This window comes from Protopterus annectens, chromosome 16.part0 (assembly GCF_019279795.1).
Source record: "Protopterus annectens isolate FY-2018-M chromosome 16.part0, PAN1.0, whole genome shotgun sequence".
Classification (NCBI taxonomy): domain Eukaryota; kingdom Metazoa; phylum Chordata; order Ceratodontiformes; family Protopteridae; genus Protopterus; species Protopterus annectens.
Window position 1 is genome coordinate 341,293,469 of NC_056750.1, and position 24,999 is coordinate 341,318,467.

The following is a 24,999-nucleotide window of genomic DNA, read 5'->3' on the forward strand; positions in this document are numbered from 1 at the left end:
GTATGATCTGTCACTGCCAGCCTCAATTTCTCTTTTTGTTGTGCTATCCTTTATGCCACAAATGTTAGTGTTACCAATACTTATGTTTCCAACAGTAGTACGGATATCACTGCTGTCAGTCTAAATTTGTATACCTCTGCCCTTAGCAAATTTATCAATTACAACAATTTGAGGCTTCCAAGTTTTCTGTTACCCAGTTAGATACTGATCTTTCTGCTACAGGATTTTCTTATGCTGTCCTCTGTGGTGCTGGACTTTCCTGCACAAATGAATCAGATGGTAATATATTTCAGTGCCTTTAACCCAATAGGTGATGTTTCTCTGGGACCACCATTAAAGTTCTCTCCACTTCTTCATGCCATCCTGGCATTCCCATCCCTCAGCCAAAAGTCCTGAAGTATTCCTCACCAGCATCAATGCCTCGGGTAAAAAGTGACTTTCTGAATCTTTTGAATCTGAATTCCACTGAAACAGATCCTCAAACAGTGCAGCCTGATACTCATGAAAAGGCCATTTACCCAACTTCTGCCTCATATAATCCTAAATTAGAGGACTTTCTGTAGCTGATGAATCAGCATGGGGGCTAACCCCCTAAACCAGTATTTCCTCCAGAGGAGACCGCAAACGTCATGTCATCTCCCGATTTAATCCTCCCTAGTGGCTTTTCCTCTTGTGGGCATCCTTTAAAATGCCTTAAGAATAATGTGCGAGGAATTTCCAAGATTGTTGCACACTGATCAACAGCTTAACTTCAGCTCTCCCAATGTGAAAAAAGAAACTGATACATAAGGGTCCATAATTCTGCCAGTTTTAGTAAAATTCAGTTACGGTCTAGTAAGTACACTGCCTGCATGTTGGCAAAAAAAAAAGAGGAGAGCCTTAAAAAAATCAACTATAAAATATGAAGAGAAAATACTAACTCAGAATAATCCTTTAGCTGTTCAGCAAAAAGCAGTTTGAGATCCAGCTTTGGTATAATAAGTGAATTCCAGCAATTTGGTGGTGGTGGGGGGGATAAATCAAATGTGCTCAGAGATTATTAAAACAAATGAAATAATGAGAACATGTTAATTAATAAAAAGCTAGAAAATGGAAGCTATTTAGGTGAACTAATAAAAATGCAAAAATGAGAGACTGAAATAAAGAAAAAGCTGACCAAGTATGAAACTGTTCAAGAAGAGCTATTTCAAAGAATGGTAGATATAGAGGAGTGACCATACAGAGACTACCTGAGATTTTCTGCTATACCAGAGGAACTGGAAGGAACACACTGTATTAGTTTTACGAAAGCTCAAATAAGAAACTGGACTGGCATTTTAAAGCAGGAATTGTTAATTGAAAGGGCACAACATCATGTGTATGCTCCAAACCTGGCCATGAGAAAACAGCAAAGACCTGTATTAGTAAAGATGCAATCATACCAGCAGAAAGAGTTCAGCCTGACAAAACTATAGACAGCAGTGTGTTGTGGAAAATGATTATTGACTCTAAACCAGACAAAAGAGAAGCAAATTTATCCCAGCAATTAAGGAATGTAGAGATTCAAACTGCTGTATCCAGGCATCTTCAGAATATTTCTTCCTGGAGGATCACATTATTTTTAATGCAGAACAGGCTAAGGAGGAAATGCAAGAAAGTCCAACCAACTAAATGTGGTGAGCCATCAAACAGAAGGGGACTCTGCTTCTCATTCTTCTGACAATAAAGATCATAGAGGAACTTTGCCAGTTAAACCTTCTCCAATATTCCAAAGGAATCTAGAGGCAGAAAACAGCACAAGAGTTGACTAGAAGAATCAGGGATACCTTGGGCTTGAACCAGACTCTGGGTTTGGGAAATGGAGATGAACAGGAAGATGACCAGCAACATTGAAATTAGTAAATAAATATGAGAGTATAAAGCATCAATCACATTTGTGATGTATGGCTTTACAAGAAAAAGGGGCTGAGAAATACTGGATTTTTGTTGACTTTGTTAAACTTGTGTGGGACTGAAAGGCATATACCTTATTTATGTCATTAATATTTGGAAGGACATTAAAAGAAAAAAAAGTAATTGTAAGTAAAACAATGTTTGTTCTTAACAGTATTTCCCTGCTATAAATACCGCATTTGCCTGGTTTTGCGCACCTGGCAGCGCCAGTTAGCAAGGGTAAAACTATTCCCGGCTCCACAAAGTCTCCTCTTCAATTTTTTCCCTTGGAACTAGACAAACTTTCAACTTAAGTACTCAAGCCATTAATTTCTCAACCCGGCACTTGCTCAAAACTCATAGCAAGCACTTATAAATCCTAGCACTAGACCCTCCTGTACTGTACAGAAGGACAAGACTCTCTATTTGACCTTACCAGCCATCCAGTAAAACCGTTCACTGTAAACATACAGACATGTCCAAAGGGCAGTTTCAGGTGTACTCTCCAGTCCAACTGGTGAATCTGGGCATTTTAAGGAAATGTTACAACTGCCTCATGTACACAGACAACCCTCTCTTCCTACCACCAAACACTAATACATGCGAGAGATGCAATTATACAGCCAAACTGGAGGCTAAGTTCTCTCAACCCAAGACTGGATCAGACGGTCAAGAGGAGAAGGAAAATACCTGCATCACACCACCAGTCTCACATAGACCCATTAAACCAGCACTGGCAAAAAAACACATAAATACATGAAAACATATTCAGAGGCTCTAAATAAAAATCTGCAAAACCAACAGAGACCTCCAAAGCAAACATCCAAGCAACCTCCACCCCCCAACACAAACCATGAAACACACACTTCAAAAAACCAGTGTGCCATGCACTCACAGCTCTTAAGGCAAAATAACATACCCAACATACTAGTAATAGGTGACTCTATAGTCAGGCACACTGACATCTCACTCAGTAGGCTGAATAAGGAGAAGGTTACTGTTAACTGCCTGTCAGGTGCCAAGATTCACCACATAACACAAGCACTCAGGTCACTCCAGAACAAGTACAAATATGACTCTGTCATTGCCCATGTTGGTGTAAATGACCTGAGCAGTACCTCCCTGGACTACATGAAAAGAGACATGGAAGAGCTCTCTGATCATGTAGCCCAGGCAGGTATGACCTTGACCCTGAGTAGGATCCTGCCCTTACCAAGAATGATACCACAGTATAAAGAAAAAATTCTTGATTTCAACAATTGGATCCAGTGTCTGTCCACCTGGGATGACATGCTCGACAAGCCACACTGCTTTGCTAGAGACAGCTTGCACCTGTCACCCTTAGGCTTTCGATTACTGGCCAAGGCTCTTGCACCCCTATAGTGCCCTTTTTTTAGGCAAGGCTCAAAAGACAAACCCACTGCCATAAATAGCACAAGTAACAAAAAACTGAGGGTAATACTACTCAATACCAGAAGTCTAAACCTCAAAATGCACGCATTCGAGGCACTCCTCAGTATGGAGAAAAATCGATATATGTGCAGTAACAGAAACCTGGTTTAAGGCTCGAGAGAGCACCCCAGCACAACTGGGCTACAACTCATACCATAAATTTCAGCCACAGAACCCAAACCAAAATACAAAAGGTGGGGGCATATCTATATTCATCAAGGATACCCACACCTCCAGGTTAGTGGCACAACACGATGCTTCAGAGATCATCCACGTGCAACTAACAACAGGCAAAACTGAAATTCCAATTGTAGCTTGCTACAGATCACCCACCATGTCCCAGGACCCCCACTCTGCGTTTCTGGAAACACTGGGAAACATAAAGAATATTAGGTGATTTCAATTACCCAAACATTAACCTGGAGAACTACTCAAGTACCAACTCCCTTGCCCAACATTTCCTAGAATTTATAAACTCAAACACCATGGTTCATAGGTTGGTACTAGGCTATCAGCCCTAGGGCCTATACAAGCCTAGTCATAACAATTCCCTGGCTATTTCTTCCCACACTATTTACTTCAACTGGTCAACACTCCCACCAGAGGTGACAACATATTGGACCTGGTCATCACCAACATGGGCAACCGGTGTTCCACACTGGAGGTCAACCCCTCGCTGGTTAGATCTGACCATAAACAAATCACTTTGGATGTCCACATTCCCCCCACCCCCGGACAAGGAAACCACTGTGAAAAACTTTTCAAAAGCAAACTTCACATTACTTAAGACCGAGGTGAAAAGTTTCAAAGCCCCCATGCTGAAGGATAATGCTGTCCAAGCTGCAAAATCCTTTACTAATGCATTCTACGGGCACCTACAAGAATGCATGGATCGTGCAATCCCAAGCAAAACCAAGACTCAGTCCTCCAAGAAAAGGAAACCAATCTGGTGGACTCCTGCCATAAACAAGCTATACAATAGAATGAGGAAACTAGTACAGAAAAGAGTAAAATCCCATGAAGGGAAGACATCCCTGATCAGTATCAGCAAGAAACTACGATCCCTCATAAAATCATCCAAGGCGAGCTTCAAAAGAAAAATTGCCAAGGACTCCAAAGGTAACCACAAGGCATTCTTTAGCTATGTCAAGAATCTAAGTGGCAATGCTCAGATCTGCTCGGAGTTAGTGCAGAATGGCACAAAATACACTGAACCGACCGATATCGCCAACATCCTGACAGACAGGTTCAGTGCAAACTTCACCCCCCAACCCCGAAATGGCCCATAACCAAACCAGAAGAATGTAGAGTCCCTGAAATCACAGACACGTTAAAACAGCCCTCTCCAAAGCCAAAAACACAGCATCAATGGGACCAGATGGTGTCCCAGGCTGCATCCTACATGAGCTCAAAGACGAACTAACCCCTCACTTAAACACACTGTTCAAACTCAGCCTCTCCACAGGCTATGTACCCATAGAGTGGCGCACAACCACAGTTATTCTGCTCCACAAAGGTGGAGCTACAACAGACCCCAGGAACTATCGCCCTATAAGCCTGACTAGCTTGGTCTGCAAGGCTATGGAGTGCATCATCATGGAACTTCTTAACAGAGACATTGGGAACTTTGAAACACTGGACCCTACCCAGTTCGGCTTTGTTAACGGCAGATTATACCTCCTAAACCTGGTGGACTTCTTTGAGACAGTTACCAAGGCTATAGATGACAGAAAGGTGGTACACACAGCTTACCTAGACCTCACAAAGGCCTTCAACATCATTCCCCATTCTGGTATTATAGAGAAGCTCACCAGCCTGAACATAAACCCCTATGTCACAAGATGGGTTGCCAACTGGTTCATGGACAGAGCCCACATGATGAAAGTTGTGGGAGCTAGGTCGGACTCTAAACCGGTTACAAGTGGCATTCCCCAGGACTCAGTCCTAGGACCCCTCCTATTCGGCATATACTTCTCAGAGGTACAGGTAAGCAGTGGATGACTATGGCTGACCACGTTCGCAGACGACTGCAAACTAGGGGCTATAATTGACTCTCCGGCTGACACAGACATCTTCCAAAAAGGTCTCACTATGACGGATACCTGGTGTCAAAATCATGGCCTCAAGCTAAATGCCAAAAAGTGCATAGTTATCCCCTTTGGAAAAACAAAGTATCCACAAACTACCACATAGGTGGTAGTCCCCTAAATACAGAAGACGTAATAAGGGATCTGGGGACCCAAGTAGATAGTAATCTCACCTTTGATAATCACATTGCCAAAGTGCTTAGAAAATCCTTCTATGTGGCCCACCTAATCACAAAAGGGTTCAAATCCAGATCAAAAGAGGTCATTGTGCCCCTCTACTCATCAGACCCATCATAGAGTACAATGCCCCATTTGGGATGTACCTTACAAGACACCTACAACAGCTGAAAAGACCACAGAAGTACCTCACCAAGAGGATCACTGGCCTCAAACAGATGCCCTATGCAGCTCGACTGAAGAAACTCCAGCTGTACTCTGTTGCATACCACCTACTCAGAGGTGATCTCTGCCTGACATACAAGGCCATGTCCAACCCAGAGTTGATGGGCATGCTCCACCTAAAGAAAACCTTATCCCCACTAGCCACACACTCTAGGGATCTAAACCTCACCACAACAATAAATAGGATGTGCTGGAAGGATAGTTTCATGTCCCAGAGACTTCCCATGCTTTGGAACAAGATTCCAATCTACATTAGGCAGAGCTCCTCTTTAACACTCTTCAAAAGAAACCTTGACGAGTGGATGGGAAACAGAAAGTTTACCCCGAGGATCACTTCAGTGGCTCTGCTGGACAGAGGCACAGGGAACTAATCTAAGGGGTGGCAAAAGCCAACACATTCTGGCTAGGCTTATAAATGCCTTCGGGCAGATAGCCTAGCACCTACCTATGAACCTATTTGTATAAAACATTTCATGATGTAAATTGTATGTTATATGGTAAAGCATTTTCAGTGATACATGTGACAAAGATGCTACAGTAAACATGTACTACTTTCTTTTTTAGTTTTAAGAAATGTAGGCACTACAATGTCAAAAGAGAAGAAAGGCTGGAGAAAAGCACATTTAAGTTACAAAGCTGTAATCTTGGGCTGTTGGGCGGGGGATGAGTTGTAAAAGTGCACTGATTATAATATATGTAGAGTTGAGATGTTTTTTTTTTACTTTTGCCTATGTGAATGTCTGGATTAATGTCCTTGGTTTAATCTAATGACAATTTGTTGTGTAAGCAACTGGACTTTAAAAATAAGAGACCACAATGTAATGACTAGTTTTCCTTTCTCAAATAAGTGTTCAGTGTGAGTTAAGAAGTTCACAGTTGAGGGCAGCTGTACATTATGTTCTTATGTTTTCACTGAAACAAGTAACTACAGGTGAATTAAACAGATCTCAAGACGTCTGGACATTTTTATTGACAAACATAAAAATAAAAGGTACAAGGGCAAGCAGCTTAGTAAAAAATAAAATTTGAAATTACTGGAAGCAAATAAGAGATAGCCAATAAAAGAACAGAACTGCCTATGTTTCTCATGGGAGGAGTGCAATGAACTCCCTTCAGTAAGACATACATAGCCAGTTGGGAAGAAATAGTTTAGTGGGTAAGAGAAGGAGATCATGAGTATTTTGGTATTTTTAACCCGGAGATTCAGGACATCTGCCAATTCTAATACGAGTTTGATGTTGTTTGAAGTTGGTCTTAAAAGCAAGGATATTGTTTATTATGGTGAAGGAAATGCTGTTCCACAGATTATTTATGATAAGTATAATGAGCTTCCATGTGAGTAGCTGGATTTTTGGGATTATATTAGGTGTTGATCTGTTGATTAAAGGTTACTTTTGGCTTTGTACCACTTTATGTATTGCTGATGGCTTAGGTGTTTGAGGGATGATGCAGTCTTTTATATGCCATTATGAGCTGTGTATATGTTATGTGGTATGTTTTATGGTAGTTCTAACCAGTTCATGTTCTGCAAGGGAATACAATGATGATTTTGGTTTGGGAGATTGGATGCAAATTTGCTTATTTTCTTAAAACACTGTTCAAGCTTGTTCATTAGTTTAGTCTGAGGATTAGTGAAAGTGTAGGTGCATATAGCAGGCTAGGAAGTAAGAAGAGTGGTTGCAGTTACCTTCCTGCTGTGGTCACTGAGAAATGGCCTAGCTTTGTAAAGTAGCTTTAATTTGCAACTGGTTTTTGGACAGCAGCACTGATATGCTGATCATATTTAAGTTTGCTACTTGAATAACACTTAGTAACTTGTTATGGGTGACTTGCTCTAGTTTTGGTCTCTTAGATGAGACTATATTTATTGCAGGGCTAGTTGGTGGGAGGTTATTGGAGGTAAATGTAATTAATTATTTTTAAGGGGGGCGGTTCAAGAGTAATTGGGATTGTTCCAGACAGGTTTCAAAAGATGAGAAAGAGTCTTAAATTAATGTTCTGAGATGAGATAGTGCTGAGCAGAAAAGAGTTGTGTCATCAGTATATTGTATGGCTGTTAAATGTTTGGCTGCCTTGTGCATGTCATTTATGAATATATTAAATAGGAGGATCCTAGTATTTTTAACACCTTTATTAAATTATTGCTTAAGACATAGGCACACCTACATTAACAGAAAAGAATGCAAACCATAATAATGTTTTTTATGCATTATATAGTGCATAACCCCAGTGTTATACAAGGAGCCCTTTAGAAGACTCTGGATGTTATTGGCTAGTTTTTTAATGATACATTCTTCCTAATTCCACTGTATAAATTATCTCCATCTTTTGTCCATTTTTGTATTTTCTATGTATATTTGTTTCTTGGAATGTTGCTTACATGTGATATTTACCTTATATTCTTCTTGATTTCACTGGGATGATATCATGATCATGAACAACATATCAAAAGTACATTCTTTATTCCTGTCATCTAAGCACAAAGTTTACTGTTCAATCAGATGAAGGAAAATATGTTGTTTGATATGCATCTTAGTACATTATCAAGAAATTTGTTATTAGCAGAAAATGTTGTGCTATTAAGTATTAAGTCAACAGTTAGCATGTTTAGAAGTTAAACTATACTTTTTTAATAACATGAAGGTGCCAGTTGCAAAATGAGGTATGATAATGCAGTGTACTACTCTGCAATGTAGTAATCTGTATAAATCTAGTTACTTATTTCCTGTTTTCCTAGTTGACATACTACTATAATAATTGCCTGTGCTTCCTTTCCTTCAATATCTAGAAAGTATTTTATTTTTATAAAATGTCTTACACAGTCTTACACTTTTTATAGGTGTATATTTTTCTTATAATAGGTGGAATGGTATCCTTCCATGTTGTTCTATAGTCACCTTTTTCTACCCAATTTACCTCTCAACCTCTCTGAGCAAGAAATCTGGACAATACCAAAAATGACAGGGGGACAAAGGCCCCAAAAATAGGGACAAATTTTAAACTACTGCTCTTATAAACTTAAAATTGCTAGAATAACAGGATTTGCTTTAATATGTATTTTCTAACGGACATGAACTTTGAAACTGAAATATCTGGAATTATCTAGTGACTTCAATCAGTAATGATTTGTGGTAGGTCTTGATGCAGAGAAAGCATTTGACAGAGTGAGTTGGGACTTTATGAGCAGCACAATGGAAGCATTTGCATTTCCTGAAAAATGTTAAGCGTGATTAGGAGGATATATGAGGGATTGGAGGCAAAAACTAAAGTGGGTGGGGTCCTCTCTGATAATCTCTGCTTGAGCAGAGGAACAAGGCAGGGGTGTCTTCTCCTCCCTTTGTTGTTTGCATTATATTTAGAACCATTCTCAAAGAAAATAAGGGACTCAGAAATTTAAGGATATAGTTGGAAAGGTAGTCAAGAGAAGCTGCCTCTACTTTCAGATGACATTATTTTATACCTGACAAAACCAGAAAGGGACATTACAGTCCTGTGGAACATATTGACACGATTTCAATCCTTTTTGGGATACAAAATTAATGAAGCCAAAACAAAAGCAACAGGGGTAAATTATGTACCCACATACAAACTGGTTTAGCAATATCCATACTTATGGGAACATGATAAAATGAAGTACTGAGGAGTATGGATTAAGAATGATACCAATGGGGCAGCTAAGGATATATGGAAAGAGACCATACAAAAGAGAATACAAAAATTGAAAAAAATGGATGCTCTGTTATGTGGATATAGATAGCAAGATACAAGCAGTTAAAACATTTTTAGTCCCTTTAGTCTTATATACAGGTCAGGCATATTTTATCAACCAGAGGAGAAGTTGAAAGATTTTATCCGGGAGGGGAAGATGGCAAGAGTCAAGTGGGATTAAGCTTATTCTTCCAATAGAACAGGGTGGATTGGGATTACCAGATTTGAAAGGGTATTTCAGAGCAACACAGTTAAGGCTCCTATACATAGCACAAGCAGAAAACTTTAACTCAGAATGGAAAGAGATGATAAAGAAATAGAGGGGAAGTTAAAGTAACAGGGAGAGACTAAGATTTTGGATGCAAACCTTTAAGGAGAACAATAATCACACAGAATATTATATTCATAAAGTAGCAGAAGGTATTATAAGAACTAAGCCAATATGGTAATGGAGAAAGGAGATTCTGCAAATAATGGTGACTGCAATTAGGGATACAGACAACAGGCAAGGGGGGGGGTGGAGTATATTGGAGAAAACTGGCTAAGGGAAAGGTGACAGAATGGGAAGATGCTAAGAACTTATTTGGACTGCAGGTGAGACATTGCCTTCCATACCAAGGATTGATATCACAATACAGGCAAAGAGAAAGAAATGGGGGGGGGGGTCCTAAACGAAAGAGCAGCACTATTAGCGTTCTTAGTAGAATCTAGAACAGAAGTGGCCATTAAGAAAGGAATAACTAATGGAGCATATAAAATATTGCATAACTATAAGAATCAATCAGAAGAGGTTAGGTAGAAGTGGGAAGAGAGATTGGATAAGCAATTCATAAAGAAACAAGGGGGGATATATGTATTTCTCCCAAATATGCAACAAAATCTAGAAGATTTAGGATCTTTCCCTGGAAGTGTTTACATAGATATTTTTATACCCCAGGCAGGCTCCAAAGAATCTTTCCTCAGGTAGACAGCAAATGTTGGAGATGTAATGGGGAAGAGAGAGGTACCTGGGAACATATTTTCTGGGAGTGTAATGAGTTGACTGACTTTAAAGATTCCATGCAGACTGCTCTGTCAGAAATGCTGGGTGAGCAAATTGGAGCAACTAGGGAAATAATTTTTTTAGCTGTGATACCGATTCGGAATTGCCTAGACACAGTAAGGCCTTGCCGAGTGTAATTATGATGGTTACAAAAAAGCAATAACTAGAAAATGGAAATCAAAGTCTAAACCAACTTTACTTGAAGTAACAAAGATAGTAACAGATATAAAACAACTGGAAAGTACAGTTTTGTACCTACCATAAATGTAGATGCTCGAGTGTAAACACTGCTGCAGTCATTACACTTGGGTTATCCTGCTGTCAGGCGGTTCCCTAGTCGGCCTGAGTTCCAAAGTCTTGGTCCGGCATCGGTTGCTGTCACCTCCTCCCTGACGTCAGTGCGACAGGGGTATATAAGATGCAGCAGACGCCATTTTCTTCAGTATTTCTTGCCCCAGATGTCAGGTGCCCCCAAATAGGTAGGCAATTCAAATTGCTAGTAAAATATACAAAAGAAAAGCAAACAACCATTTTTAGTTACCAGCAAATACTCCCCATAGGTAGTAAAGGGTAGATGACCTAGGTACGTACCAGAAAGTAAGAGGGGAAGGAGGGAGGATAACCTGGACTGCAGCAGTGTTTACACTCAAACTTCTACATTTATGGCAGGTACAAAACTGTACTATGTTCATCGTGTTACACTGCTGCAGTCATTACACTTGGGTGGAATCCCAAAGCTGAGGTAGGGAGGATGGATCTATAAGGCATTAGGGGTGGCTATAAGGCTCTACAGCATAGCAGTGGTGAAGCCAGCTCTGGATTTGGAGTATAAACGCAAATGGTAATGCTTGGTGAAGGTATGCACAAAACTCCATGTTGCTGCTTCCAAAATATCCTTGGTAGGTACTCCTCTGAGGTAGGCAGTTGAAGTGGCTGTTGCCCTGGTGGAGTGAGATCTAATGCTGCTAGGTACAGGTTTCCCATGGTGAGTATAGCAGAAACGTATACAATGTCCTATCCATTTTGAAATAGTCTGTTTTGAAATGGCTTTTCCCTGTGCTCCTGCAGCATATGCTTGATGGATGAGAAGGAGAGGCCCTTGTCCAGCATCTCAGTTAAGTATTGAAGTATCTGATGAATGTTTGGGACAAGACAGTCAAGGCTGTGTGCTTGGTTCCAGGCACAGAATCTCTTCCATTTATCCGAGTAGGCTTTCCTGGTGCTAGGCCTTCTGGCCTCCAGATTGACATCCATAACAGCTTTGGAGAGAGGCATTGCTTGCTTGACTAAGGAATTTTCCATGCAGCTAGGTTTAAGGTCTTTAGCTGGCTGTGAAATATCTGACTGTTGTACTGTGTCAGCAACTGTGGGATTTGAGGCAAAATCCAGGGTGGTTCTTGTGCTAAGTTCTTTAAGATTGGGTACTAGTGCTGGTGTGGCCAGTCTGGTGCAATCAGGATCATCTTTGGCTCTTCTTGCCTGGCTTTTACGAGTACCTTTGGAAGGAGATTTAAAGGAGGGAAAGCGTATACTTGCAAGTTTTTCCAGCTGAATGAGGGGGCATCCACTTTCCATGCTTGTGGATGGTAGCTCCTTGTGCAGAATTTCTGTAACTGGCAGTTCATTGGGGATGCAAACAGATCTATGTCCGGGCTCCACAATTTTTGTGTTATCATTCTGAATATTTGTGGGTTCAATTCCCATTCATGAGGGTCCATGATGTTTCTGCTTAGGTCGTCTGCCAGTGTGTTCTTCTCTCCTGGCAGGAACTGTGCTTGCAGATGAACTTGGTAGTCTAGAACTGTGTTCCACAATGTCATGGCTTGTCTGCAGAGGGGGTAGGAGTGTGTGCCCCCTTGCTTGTTTATGTACCACATAACTGTGGTGTTGTCTGTCTTTAGTAGTAGTTGTCCTGGATGCAGCAGGTCCTTGAAAGCTATAATTGCATTTTGTACAGCTAGCATCTCTTTTTGATTGATGTGGAGATGTCTTTGCTCTGTGGGCCACTCGCCCTGAATACATTTTCCTGCCATGTGTGCTCCCCAGGCGTAATCCGATGCATCTGTTGTCAGTGTTTGCCTGGCTGTGGGTTGTGTAAAAGGCTGTCCCTTGTTGAGGTGACAAGCTTGAGCCCACCATTGAAACTCCTGTTGAAGGCAATGGATTAGTGGTATGACTGTTTCCAAACTTTGACAGTGCTGAGACAATACATTCTTTAGGTACCATTGTAGTTTCCTCATATGCAGTCTGGCATATGGAATTAGTAGTATGCAGGATGCCATGTAACCCAAGGCCTGCAGAATTTTTCTTGCAGGAAGTTGGGTCTTTGTTGCCATCAATTGAAAGTATTGAGTCAGTTGTCCTTGCTTGTCTGGTGTGAGATAAGCCATCTCGGCCGTTGTGTTCAAGCTGGCACCCAGGAATATAATCTCTTGTGAGGGCACTAGTTTTGATTTCTTTTCGTTTACTGTGTACCCCAGGCAACTTAATAACTTTTTTACAAACGCCAGATGCTTTAGAAGAATGTCCTTGCTCTCTGCTTGAATCAGGCAGTCGTCCAGTACGGATACATTTGAATTCCTTTCTGTCTGCAAAATGCAATTACTGGTGCCAGGCACTTTGTGAAGACCCTGGGTGCAGTAGATAAGCCAAAGGGCAGTGCAGAGAATTGGTAGTGCATTGAACCAGCTATGAATCTGAGGTATCTTCTGCATCTGTCTAATGCTCTGGAATCTCTGTCAGAGGGAACTGGATTCTTGGCTGATGAGGCTTTAACTCCTTTGGGTCCCTGAGAAATAGTTTCAGGGTCAGCTACAGGGCTTTTATACAGAAATTTGTGTGAGTCAGGGACTCTGTAGTATCTGTCAGGTTTAACAGGGGCTGGAGGTAAGGAATCAGGATTTAAGCTGCATTCAGTATACACATCATCCACAATATCTAACACTGGCAGAATAGCAAGGGGTCTGTGTTGAGGTAATAAAAGGAAGTCTCTGAGCCTTTTCTTGGATTCTGAGTAATCCTGGCCTTCCCAGTGGAAATGCTCCCTCATGGTATGTAGGGTTTCCCCAAAGGAGTAGTCCTCACGTGGTGAGGCTGATGGAATTGATTCCTCAGCATCAGAATCCTCATAAGGGGGTAAAGAGTATCCTAGGTATTAGGATGAATCAGAAGAGATGGACACCTGGTCGGATGAGTCATAGTCTGCATCCTGTCTAGGCCTTTCATCAGGAGGGGGATGGGACCCCCCTGATCAGAGTGATTAGGTCTTCGGCCATTTTGAGCATTTGTTTCTTAGGCGTGGAGGCCTGTCCTGGAGAATGCTGTATTTGTTTCTTTGATTTTAAAGGAGGCTTAGACTTAGCTGAGGGTTTAATGCTTAACTGAGTAGGTCTGAAGACACCCTCGGAAGTTGTGGGTTGCTCAGCTACTCCGGATCCCTCTGAAGCTGTGAGTTGCTCAGCTACTCCGGATCCCTCTGAAAGATTAGTCTCAGTAGGCTGAATAACTTGTGCATACGAAGGCCCAGCCATCTCCACGTGGGAGTCAGAGGCGGCCTGTGGTTCTACAGAAGCGGTCATCAGGGGCTGCAAAGGCGCCTCACTGAAAACCGGAGAACCGGCGACCGGCCTAGAAGAGGCTTCGTCGCCAGTTTTGGGCCTCGGATGCCTATCCTTGTCTTTGCACTTTTTGTGTATTCTGGTCGTCGGAAGTTCCAACGGCATGGTATAATTGAATTTTTTACCAAAATAATGTTGGGCAAAATCAAACCGACATTTAATAGTGCGCTTGTTAAACCTAGCACAAAACCGACAACCAGTGACGTCGTGGTCTGGGCCTAGGCATGGGATACAATAGGAATGGAAATCCTTATGAGGAAAAAGTTTCCCCAATGGGGTACTTAGCTTTGTAGAAGACTTCGGTTCTGGATTCGGAATGAAAATCTCAGGAGACGGCCGACCGGCACTTGCGAACTGCTTTTGCTTCGGGCACCGTGCGGCAAGAAAGACTGAAGAAAATGGCGTCGGCTGCATCATATATACCCCTGTCGCACTGATGTCAGGGAGGAGGCGACAGCAACTGATGCTGGACCAAGACTTTGGAACTCAGGCCAACTGCGGAACCACCTGACGGCAGGATAACCCAAGTGTAATGACTGCAGCAGTGTAACACGATGAACATCTATAGTGCATTTGTGAATTTCACCTTCCCCAAAGTGCTCCTACATAGGAATTACAAACCAAGTATGTCAATGCTTCTGGAACTGTGAAACAGACAAAAATAATAATAATAATAATAAACATCCAGTATCTCCAAAATAAACCAGCTGTGGTGACACAGAGGGATAAAGTTGGAGCTGGAGCTTGGAAAGGAAGCCCCTGGTTGAGAGAAAGTTGATGACTCCACCAGTGAAGCTCAAGCTTGAGACAGGAAAGGAAGGGTATTGGGAAGCCCAGAGGGTGGCAATGTTGGAGCCACACTGACTTGAGGTACCACTAAAGCTCTCTCATGTAATGCCTAGCCAATGGAAGCATGGGAATAGTGGAAGCCATTAACTTGAGGACCCTGAGAAATTCCATGGCTATAACTGATGCCAGAGGAAGAGGAGACTGGAAAAAGAGAGAGACAAGGCCTTGGGTGCAGTCAAAGATGCCAGCGTGGGAATGGTTTGAAGCCTGCAACTGAGGAAAATATGATCCTGAGAAGGTGTCAGACCTGATTTCTGGAAGTTTGTGGTGAATCCCATACTCTGTAACAGGGAAATAGTAGATTGGAGATTCTTAAGCAGAGCGTTAGGCAAGAAGCTTGAATGAGTAGATCATCCAGATAGGGGAAAGATCTGATCTCCTCTCATTCTGCAAAAGGCAATGACAGGAATGAGGTATTTGGTGAATTATCCCTGAGGCAGTAGAGAGGCTAAAGGACAAAACAGAGAATTGAAAACACAAGGAATAAACAAAGAAATGTAAACATTTCTTGAAAAGGGGAAGGATGGGGATATGAAGCTAAGCACAGATGAGGTAGAGAGAGACCAGAAAGGCCTGGGGAAGAAGAAGAGAAAAAAAGACTATGAAGAGACAACATATGAAAGGAAAGAATCTTGAGAAAGGTTTTGAGATGAGAAAGATCCAGAACTGGTCTCCAAGTGCCATCTTTTGTGGGAACCAAAACATTCTGGAATAAAACCCCCTCCCTACTTCGGTAGGAGGCACAGATTGAATGGTGCCCTGGACCAACAGAGAATAGAGCACCTCTGGGAAAAGCAGAAGTTGTTCCTGGGGAGGTTGAGGGATGCCTAAAAAGGGAGGAAGGGATTTCCAAACCATGATATATACCTGACAGATAATGGACAGAACCTAAGAGTCTGCTGTGACCTTTAACCAGTTTGGAAGAGACCGTGCAAGATGGAGAATTAAGGGAACCTGGCCAAGGGAAAGGGAAAGAAAGGGTCAAATGGAACCTGCCTTATTCTGAAAGGCAGGTTTCTGGGAGGTAAGGGTTCCAGGAGACTTAGCAGGAGGCATACATCTAGAACATCTTCACCTCTTAGGTGGAAGGGTGAGCAGTTTGGCGGGATAACTCCTCTGAAACTTAGGAATAGGAGAAATAGAAATGTGTTTTAACTCCTGAAAAGCATCACTTTGATCCTAGACAGACTTGAAAAGCAGCAGCAGAACCAAAAAGATTTTCATTATGCAGAGGAGTATCCAAGAGTTTGGCCCTAATGTAATCAGGCAGAACATGAAGATGGAGCCAAGAGTACTGTCTCATAACAGAACCAAAGGCAGCAGTCCTGGAGGAGGCATCAGCTGCATCACAGCTGGATTTGATAGAGTGGCAAGCTACTTGAGAGGTTCAGCCCAACAGCCTTCCCTTTAAAGTCAGGAAGGTCAGAAACCAGTTTAGAGACTGAAGAAAGGATGGCTAAAACATACCTAGTCATACAAGTCTGGTTGTTAATGGCCCAAAAGGATAAAGTAGCAGCAATATAATCCTTTTTTATCAACATTTCCATAGCCCTACTATCCTTATCTGAAAGGAGCAACCTGGTAGAGGGCAAAAACTTGGAGGGTTTGTCAGGAGAGACAGACACTACAGAAAGATCAGCAGAAAGGTATTTATAAAGGAATTTACATTTGTCAGGCACCATTTAAAATCTCTCAGGCTTCTTGGGTGCAGGGGATTGAGAATCAGGGGCTACAGAAGCTGCTGAAAAGGTATCAAGGACAGCAGCCAGAATGAGGAGATGGGGGAAGCTGATAGCTACAGAGCTCATAATACTTTCTCTTAATTAGACACTTGAGAACAATCTCAATTAAACCTCTATCATGTGGGTAACAGTATCACCAAAAGAGAGTTCCTCCAAATGGGAATATAGACTAATAGAATCCCCTTCTTCCGAGCCATTGTCCAAGGGGGAAGGAATATGAGAAGAGTAAGCCAGTGACTCTTCTCCAGAATCCAGATCCTCACCTCAAGGATCTAGCTCCCTGGATCTTTTAAGAGGAGTGGAAGACCAGGGATGGGCTGGCACAGACACCCCTTGAGGAGGCTTTAAAACCAAAATCCTGCCATTCTCGTTGAGGATCCTTCACTACAGGGGAAATATGCTTGGTTTTCTGTTTCTTCGGTGGGATGTCCACATCAAACACCCTCAGAGGGTTAGATCCCTGGTGTCCTTCAATAAGCTTAGTAGGGATCTCTTCCCTAACTAAGATCTGCAGAATCCCCCTTGGTCCCTCAGATATAATCAGACTAGGTTCCCCCTCAATGTCAGGAGCAGATCTTTGTAAAGCTTCTGAGGATGTGTGAAAAGTCGGATTTATGCCAGTCTCTGAAGGGATCATGGCAGAGAAATCCAAGGCAACCACCAGATGATCCTCTGAGCTTTCATTTCTGGGACAGGCTGGAAAGTAGTCATATCAGACCTAAGTTTTTTGGCCTTTTTCTTGGCAGATGGCTGACCTTTGTGATGGGAATATTCTGGCATAACATCATTAGCTGACAGCTTAAGATGCTGGTTTTCAAGGTAAATAAATAAAGAGGAGAGACAACTATGTAGGATCTTAGGGATGAAGGCCTGGCAGACAAAACACTGCATATTGTCATGGGAATCACCCAAATAAAAAAGACACTGATAGTTGACTGTCTTTATGAGGAATCCACCTCCCACACTGACATTTTCCTTTCTGGATGACATGAACTCAACAGCAATAAAATAAGAGGAAGAAAGATAAGAAACCCAAATGGAGCACTTATCTGAAACATGATTTGGTAACCAGCACAACACAAGGGCATTCCAAGCAACACTCAATGATGGCATTCAAAATGGCAGCAAAGAAGTTCTGAGTGTGTGCATCCGTATGTCAACTTTTTGCTCTATGCCTTCCACCGGCAGCGTACGTGTGACATACGTTATCTACAAGTATAAAGGGTTTGGTATATTGTCCAGATATTGGGCTATCCTTTACAGAAGATCCCTTACATTATGAATACTGCAACAGTGATATGGAAGGGCATCTCTAAATACCAATTATACAGCTTCTTCTGTGAGTGCTGGTCTTTTGTCCTAACACTAATCTGAAAACAGAGGACTTGTTATGGTTGCTGAATAGGGACTCTGTGTAAGATTGGTGAGGACCAAAGCTTAGGAAATACAGAGTGATTGGGATTCTTATCAAGTGTAAATAATTAGATTAAAAACAAGAAGGAAATAGAAAAACCATCACAGATTTGTATATTACTTACAAACTATTTGTCCAGCTCCAAGTATACTAATGGAGTAATCTATAAAGATGACAATTTCTTTAGATATGCATTCATGACATGCTGACAGTTTTCAGACACTATTTTAATAATAAGGTATCTAAACCCATAACTGGAATGCTACTAGCTACTTACATATTGTACTGTATTTTTTTTTCAATACGGTTAACTTACCAGTTTTCCTCACTCCAATGGGTGCCCCTAGAGTCCATAATATGGAATGTATAAGCATGGCGTGACTTTTCAGAAGTATTCAGAGCACTTTTGTGGACTACTTCCCCACAGATTAGGACAAGACTTCCTAAGTGAGAAAAAAAAAAACTGATTAGCTCAAAGCTTTTCAGAAATGTAGCTAGGAAAAGTAAAAACAATGACTGTACACCACTAAAAGGTTGCCTCAGTGGCTTTCTATTTTAGATTATAAATCCCACTACTGGAACCAGTTTAGTAAATGATCAATAACTGACACCACATTAGCTGCTTTGTAAGAATGAACTTAAAGGAAAAGTCCACAATGGAACTGAAAATGTTTTTTATTATATCTTTTTTTCTTAGCCATTTTAATGCATCAGAACCACTCAAAGTGTTGCTTATAAATTTTTAATATGTTTTCCACAAAATGGTAGACCGAGGGCCTAGCTATATTAATGTGATCTTCTTTTAGTGCTGTAATGTCGCCTTCTCAGGATACATTTAAGTCCCCTTTATAGGAGTCAGGCTAGACATAATGAAATGATGATGTTTTTCCATTCTATTAAGATACAGCGGCTGTAATATCACAGGCAACTTACATTCCCTCATTAGCAGGAAAAGCCTGTAAATAGTTGACCAGTCATGCACATACCCTTTAAAAATCCTAAGATATCAAAACATGTCAGACATATTTGGAAAGCATGGCTAGACCCCTGTGGTCATTAGCCTATGAACCTATAAGAAGTGCTTTCATTTTTTTTTCCTGAATGACCATCATATACAGTTCTTTCAGAGCTGTTACACCACTCCAAGCAAAGAAAATACCAAAATTGCAGGCTTTTTGTAACAATTGTCAGTTTGCACTCCTAAGAGCAAAGATGGACCCTCCCCCAGACTCTTTTGAGGTGTCAAAGCTAACACTGCAATCCAGGAGCTGTTCATTGACACTTGAAAGTACTGATTCTGCTACACACCAATGTCTGCAGTAGGAAGATTTTTTTTTATATTCTGAATATTGGAGAAATGTGCTTGCTGGTTTTGCTCAAAACTATTTTACAAGCACTGCACAAAACAGTGCCATCATCTGTTCTTGAATTTGTTTTATGAGATTTTTTTTTAACTTAGGCACAGATGCAGTCATTGATTCCATCTTCCCACTTTTGTTGCATTGTAGCATACTAACAAGTCATAAAAACAATAATAGAGCATGACAAATTCGTAGTTTTTCATGCTGTTGCAAGAGTAAAAACCTGCTTTTTGTAAAGACTGTTATAGTTACAGAAAAGAACATCCCTTGCAAGTGGATCACTATACAAAAAAATGTGGTCAACTATTAGGGTTGCAGTGTTTTTAGATGCCCAAAGTAGGACATTCTTACTTAAATTTGAGATTTTGCAGGACAAACCTTGCCATCAACCAATTAAAAATATTTTTATCTTATTACCAAAATAAATATTCTAATACTAGGTATGACCCTAGCCCTGAGTAGCATCCTGCCATCGCCCAGAATGATACCGCAGTACAAGGACAAAATGATTGACATCAACAATTGGCTAAGCTTCTGGTGTCATTCTGAGGGTATCCAGTATCTGTCTGCTGGGACAACACAGTTGACCGACCATGATGCTTTGCCAGAGATGGTCTGCACCTGTCGCCCCTGGGATTCCGGATACTGGCTAAGCGTCTTGCTGCCCCTATAGTGCCTTTCTTAGACAAGGTTCAAATGACAAATTCACCACCGTAACAGGAACAGGCAAGCAAAAACTGAGGGTAATGCTACTCAATGCTAGAAGTCTAAATCTCAAAATGCACTCACTCGAGGCACTCCTTAAAATGGAGAACATCGATATCTGTGCAGTGACTGAGACCTGGTTCAAGGCTCCAGAGAGCACCCCTGCATTACCAGGCTATAACTCATACCACACTTTTCGGCCATCTAACCTGGATCAGAACACCAAAAGCAGAGGTGTGTCCATATTCATTAAGGATATCCACACATCCAGGCTAGCTGCACAGCATAATGCATCCGAGGTTATCCAAGTGCAACTAACTCTGGGCAAGACTGCAATCCAAATTGTAGCTTGCTACAGATCCCCCACCATGCGCCAGGATTCCCACTCCACTTTTCTTGATATACTGGAAAATATTAGGGTTCAACCAAACACCCTAATAATGGGCGATTTCAACTACCTCACTATTAACTGGGAAAACTACTCATGTACCAACTCCTTTGCTCAACGCTTTCTGGAATTCATAAATTCCAATGCCCTGGATCAACGTATCCTAGACCTAGTCATTACCAAACTGAGTTCCACACCTGAAGTCAACTCCTCATTGGTCAGATCCAACCATAAACTAATCACCTTAGATATCCGCATCCCGCCCCCACCCACCATTAAGGAAACCACGGTAGCAAAATTTCTCCAAAGCCAACTTCATGCTTCTTAAGACAGAAGTGGTGAACTTCATGACACCCATGCAGATGGACAATACAGTTACGACTGCTGAATCCTGTGAAAATGCACTCTATAAGCACTTACACAAGTGCATGGATCGTGCTATCCTCCAAAAAAAAGAAGCCAATCTATTGGTCCCCTGCCATAAACAAACTCTACAACAGAAGGAAGAAACTGTTGCAAAAGAGAGTACAATCCCATGAGTGGAGGAGCTCCCTGGTCAGCCTCAGTAAGAAGCTGAGATCCCTTATAAGATCCTCCAAAACTAGCTACGAAAACAAAATCTCCACTGATTCTAAGGGCAACCACAAAGCATTCTATAACTATGTCAAGAATCTCAATGGCAACACCCAGATCTGCTCTGAGTTACAGCACAAAGGCACGAAAATTGCAGCACCAACTGATATTGCCAACATCTTGGCAGATAGGTTCAGTGCTAACTTTACCCCCCCCCCCCTCACCCCTTAAAGGGCCCATATCTATACAGGAAGAATTCAGAGTCCCTGTAATCACATCTATGCAGGTAAAAGCTGCACTCTCTAAAACCAAAAACACAGCATCCATGGGACCAGACAACATCCCAGGCTGCGTTTTACACAAACTTCAGAATGAACTGGCTCCCCACCTAAGCACCATGTTCAATCATAGTCTCACGTCCGGCTTTGTGACCACTGAGTGGTGCACAGCAACAGTTATCCCACTCCAAAAAGGGGGAGCCACCAATGATCCTGGGAACTCTCGCCCTATTAGCCTGATGAGCCTGGTCTGCAAGGTCATGGAACGTATCATCATGGAACTCATAAACAAAGACATTGGTAACCTCCAAACTCTGGACCCCACCCAGTTCGGGTTTGTGAAAGGCAGATCATGCCTTCGCAACCTGATCGACTTTTTTGAGGCAGTCACCAAAGCCGTAGATGAGGGTAAGGTGGTTCACACAGCCTATCTTGACCTCGCCAAGGCTTTTGACACCATCCTCCATTCTGGAATTATTGCTAAACTCACTAAACTTGGTATAAATCCCTACTTCACAAGATGAGTTGCCAACTGGCTCACTGACAGAACCCACACTGTAAAAGTTGCACACTCCAAATCTGACTTCAAACCAGGGACAAGTGGAGTACCACAGGGTTCAGTCCTGGGACCTCACCTGTTTGGTATCTACTTCTCTGAAGTACAGGCTAATGAAGTTCGCAGATGACTACAAACTAGGAGCCATAGTCGAGTGCCCAAATGATGAGGACAGCCTACAGAAGGGCCTCACTTGAGACAGATGCCTGATGTCAGAGGCATGGCCTCAAGCTCAATTCCAAAAAGTGCATGGTCATCCCCTTTGGTAAAAACTCTGTACCCATGAACTACCACATAAACAGCAGTCTACTTAATGCTGAATATGTGATAACAGATCTTGGGACCCAGGTGGACAGTAGTCTCTCCTTTGATAATCACATCGCCACAGTAGTCAGGAAATCCTTCTATGTGGCACACAAAAGGGGTTCTCATCCAGGAAAAAAGAGATCATTGTTCCCCTCTACACAGCACTCATTAGACCCATTATAGAGTACAACACCCCTTTTGGAATGTACCTCACAAGGCATCTGCAGCAGCTGGAAAGGCCACAGAAGTACCTCACAAACAGGATTACTGGCCTCAAACAGATGCCCTACACTGACCATCTCAAAAAACTCCAGCTTTACTCTGTAGCATATTGCCTATCGCCTATTCCAAGGAGATCTCTGCCTAACATATAAAGCTATGTTAAACCCAGAGCTGTTGGACATGCTACACCTAAAGAAATCCCAGTCCCTCAGAGCTACACGCTTTAAGGACTTAAACCTTGTCATCACAAACAGGACATGCTGGAGGGATAGATTCCTGTCCCACAGACTTCCTATACTATGGAACAAGCTACCCATCTATGTCAAGCAAAGTTCCTCATTAGCACTCTTCAAGAAAAATCTTGATGAGTGGATGGGAAATAGGAAGTACACCCCGGGGATCACTTCTGTGGCTCTGCTCAACAGGGGCACAGGAAATTAACTTTCTTGGGTGGTGTAAGCCAGCGAACCTTATTGGCTAGGCTTACTTAGGCCCTTGGGCTGATAGCCTAGTACCTACTATGAATAGGCAATATTGGTTGTTTATTCTACTTTATATGATATTATAATGACTTAAATGTCATATTGCAGATTGTTATGGCATTTAGACAGAAGTCAGAAGAGATTTTTTCTCTTGCAAAATATCCAGACATTTGCCATTTTTATATCCACAAGACTGCCTTGCAGAAAGAGGAACAACTGGTTACCCTATCAGCTACATATACCGATACAGTTTCACTTTCTTTACAGCAAAGACAACAGAAAATAGTTTCACAGTACTCTACACTTTTTTTGTAATATTATCTGCTAACACCAGCAGGACTGATTTCCTTTGTAAGACTGTAGGCAGTGCCGGACAGGAAAAACTACAGATTTCCCAGTATCTGTGGTATGTCATGCCAGCAGAGACAAATCTCTTGCAAGCTTGATGCTAGTCTTTCAGTCCTGCAAAGAATCTCAGGCTAGTGACGATTTGGAAATGCAAGTTCATATCTGCCACCTTACAATTGCTGGGGCTGATCTATCTTATGTACATATTGCATTGTCAGGGGGATGTTCTAAATTCACTATAGTGTGCTGTGGAAGAGTTGCTTAAAGGATCTTTGAAAAACAGGATCAGAACCCAGGCTTCCACTTCTGCCAGTCTCAGCAGCCTCATACATGGCATATGCTGTAGGTGACCAGGACCTGACACTACCATTAGCCAAAACTTCTGGCTGCATTTGGTATAGATGTGACCGCTTTCCATTCCCTCTTTAAGGGGGTCCCATCTGTTTGACTCTGGAGTGAATGGATATCTTAAATATATGAAAGAGAGGGCAGGCCCCTGTGTTTGTTTAAAGTTTTGCCCTCCCTAGCATTTTATTCTGCAGAATGCAGAAGTGGTTCTGACATGGTCCAAAGCCATCACATTACAACTGTCTAGCAAAAGGCATTTTTCCCCCATGCAAGGTTCTCTCGAGGCAGATTACAGCAGTGCTGATTGTTTGTCCTACTGTTTTCCTCAGAAAGTAGATGGGGAGACGTTCTTCCTTCATATGTAAGTTTGGAATGGTAGATATCACTAACAGGTATATGATCCCCTTTCTCACCACAGCAAAAACTCTATCTTTCCACTGCAAAATATCGCATTTTGTAAAAGAAGTCTTAGCAAGGAAGTGTTAATGCTTCGTTATAAAACAGCCATTCAAGAGATTCCATCAAACCAGACAAGACTAAGAGGATACATATGAAAATAATTTTTATTTGTTTCAGTGGAATTTATTTTGCATTTGATGTTATATGTATCAATGGTACGTCATGGAGTAAAAGTAATAGAAAGGAAGATGGGAGACTAGCAGTTCAGATTCAAATCAGGATGCAGCAAAACCGACGCAATGTTCACACCATGACAGAGGCTTGAGAAGAAACTAGAGATGAGGAAACAACCCAACTGGGAATTCTTAGATTCCTAGATGACAAGGTTCCAAGAAAGATGATTTGGGCAGTCTTTTTTTTTGGTTCAACATCTCATAAACATTGGTAGAATTAGTGCTGGCTGTGTACAAGGACCCAATGACAGAAGTATTAACAGTGCTCAGTTTTCACAGAGGGGTTCCCAATGGGAGTGGGTGTACATCAGGGTTCAGCTCTGAAACCACTGCTGTTTATACTGGTGATGGACTACACTAGCAAACAGATCAGAGCAGATGATGTGGCATTACAGATAGATTATGAACAAGAACTTCAGCAAATGATAGGGGGAATAGAATGCAAAACTGAAGGCACACTGAATGAAAATGAGTACAGATAACGACAATTTGTAATGGTAGCTTGTAGTGGAAATAAGAAAAATATGAAATTTCAGACAGAAGGGAAAATAGCAGAATAGATTAACAGCTTCAAGT

At 41.7% G+C, this 24,999-nt stretch overlaps 1 protein-coding gene across 1 annotated transcript in view; it reads right to left on the bottom strand.

The window, feature by feature from the left end:
• Nucleotides 1-24,999, bottom strand: part of PHYHD1 (phytanoyl-CoA dioxygenase domain containing 1) — a 440,621-nt gene that overhangs the window by 37,214 nt on the left and 378,408 nt on the right. The window contains exon 10 of the mRNA XM_044058772.1: nt 18,541-18,667. Within this exon, the coding sequence (XP_043914707.1) occupies nt 18,541-18,667 (127 nt within the window). The remainder of the gene's footprint in view (nt 1-18,540; nt 18,668-24,999) is intronic.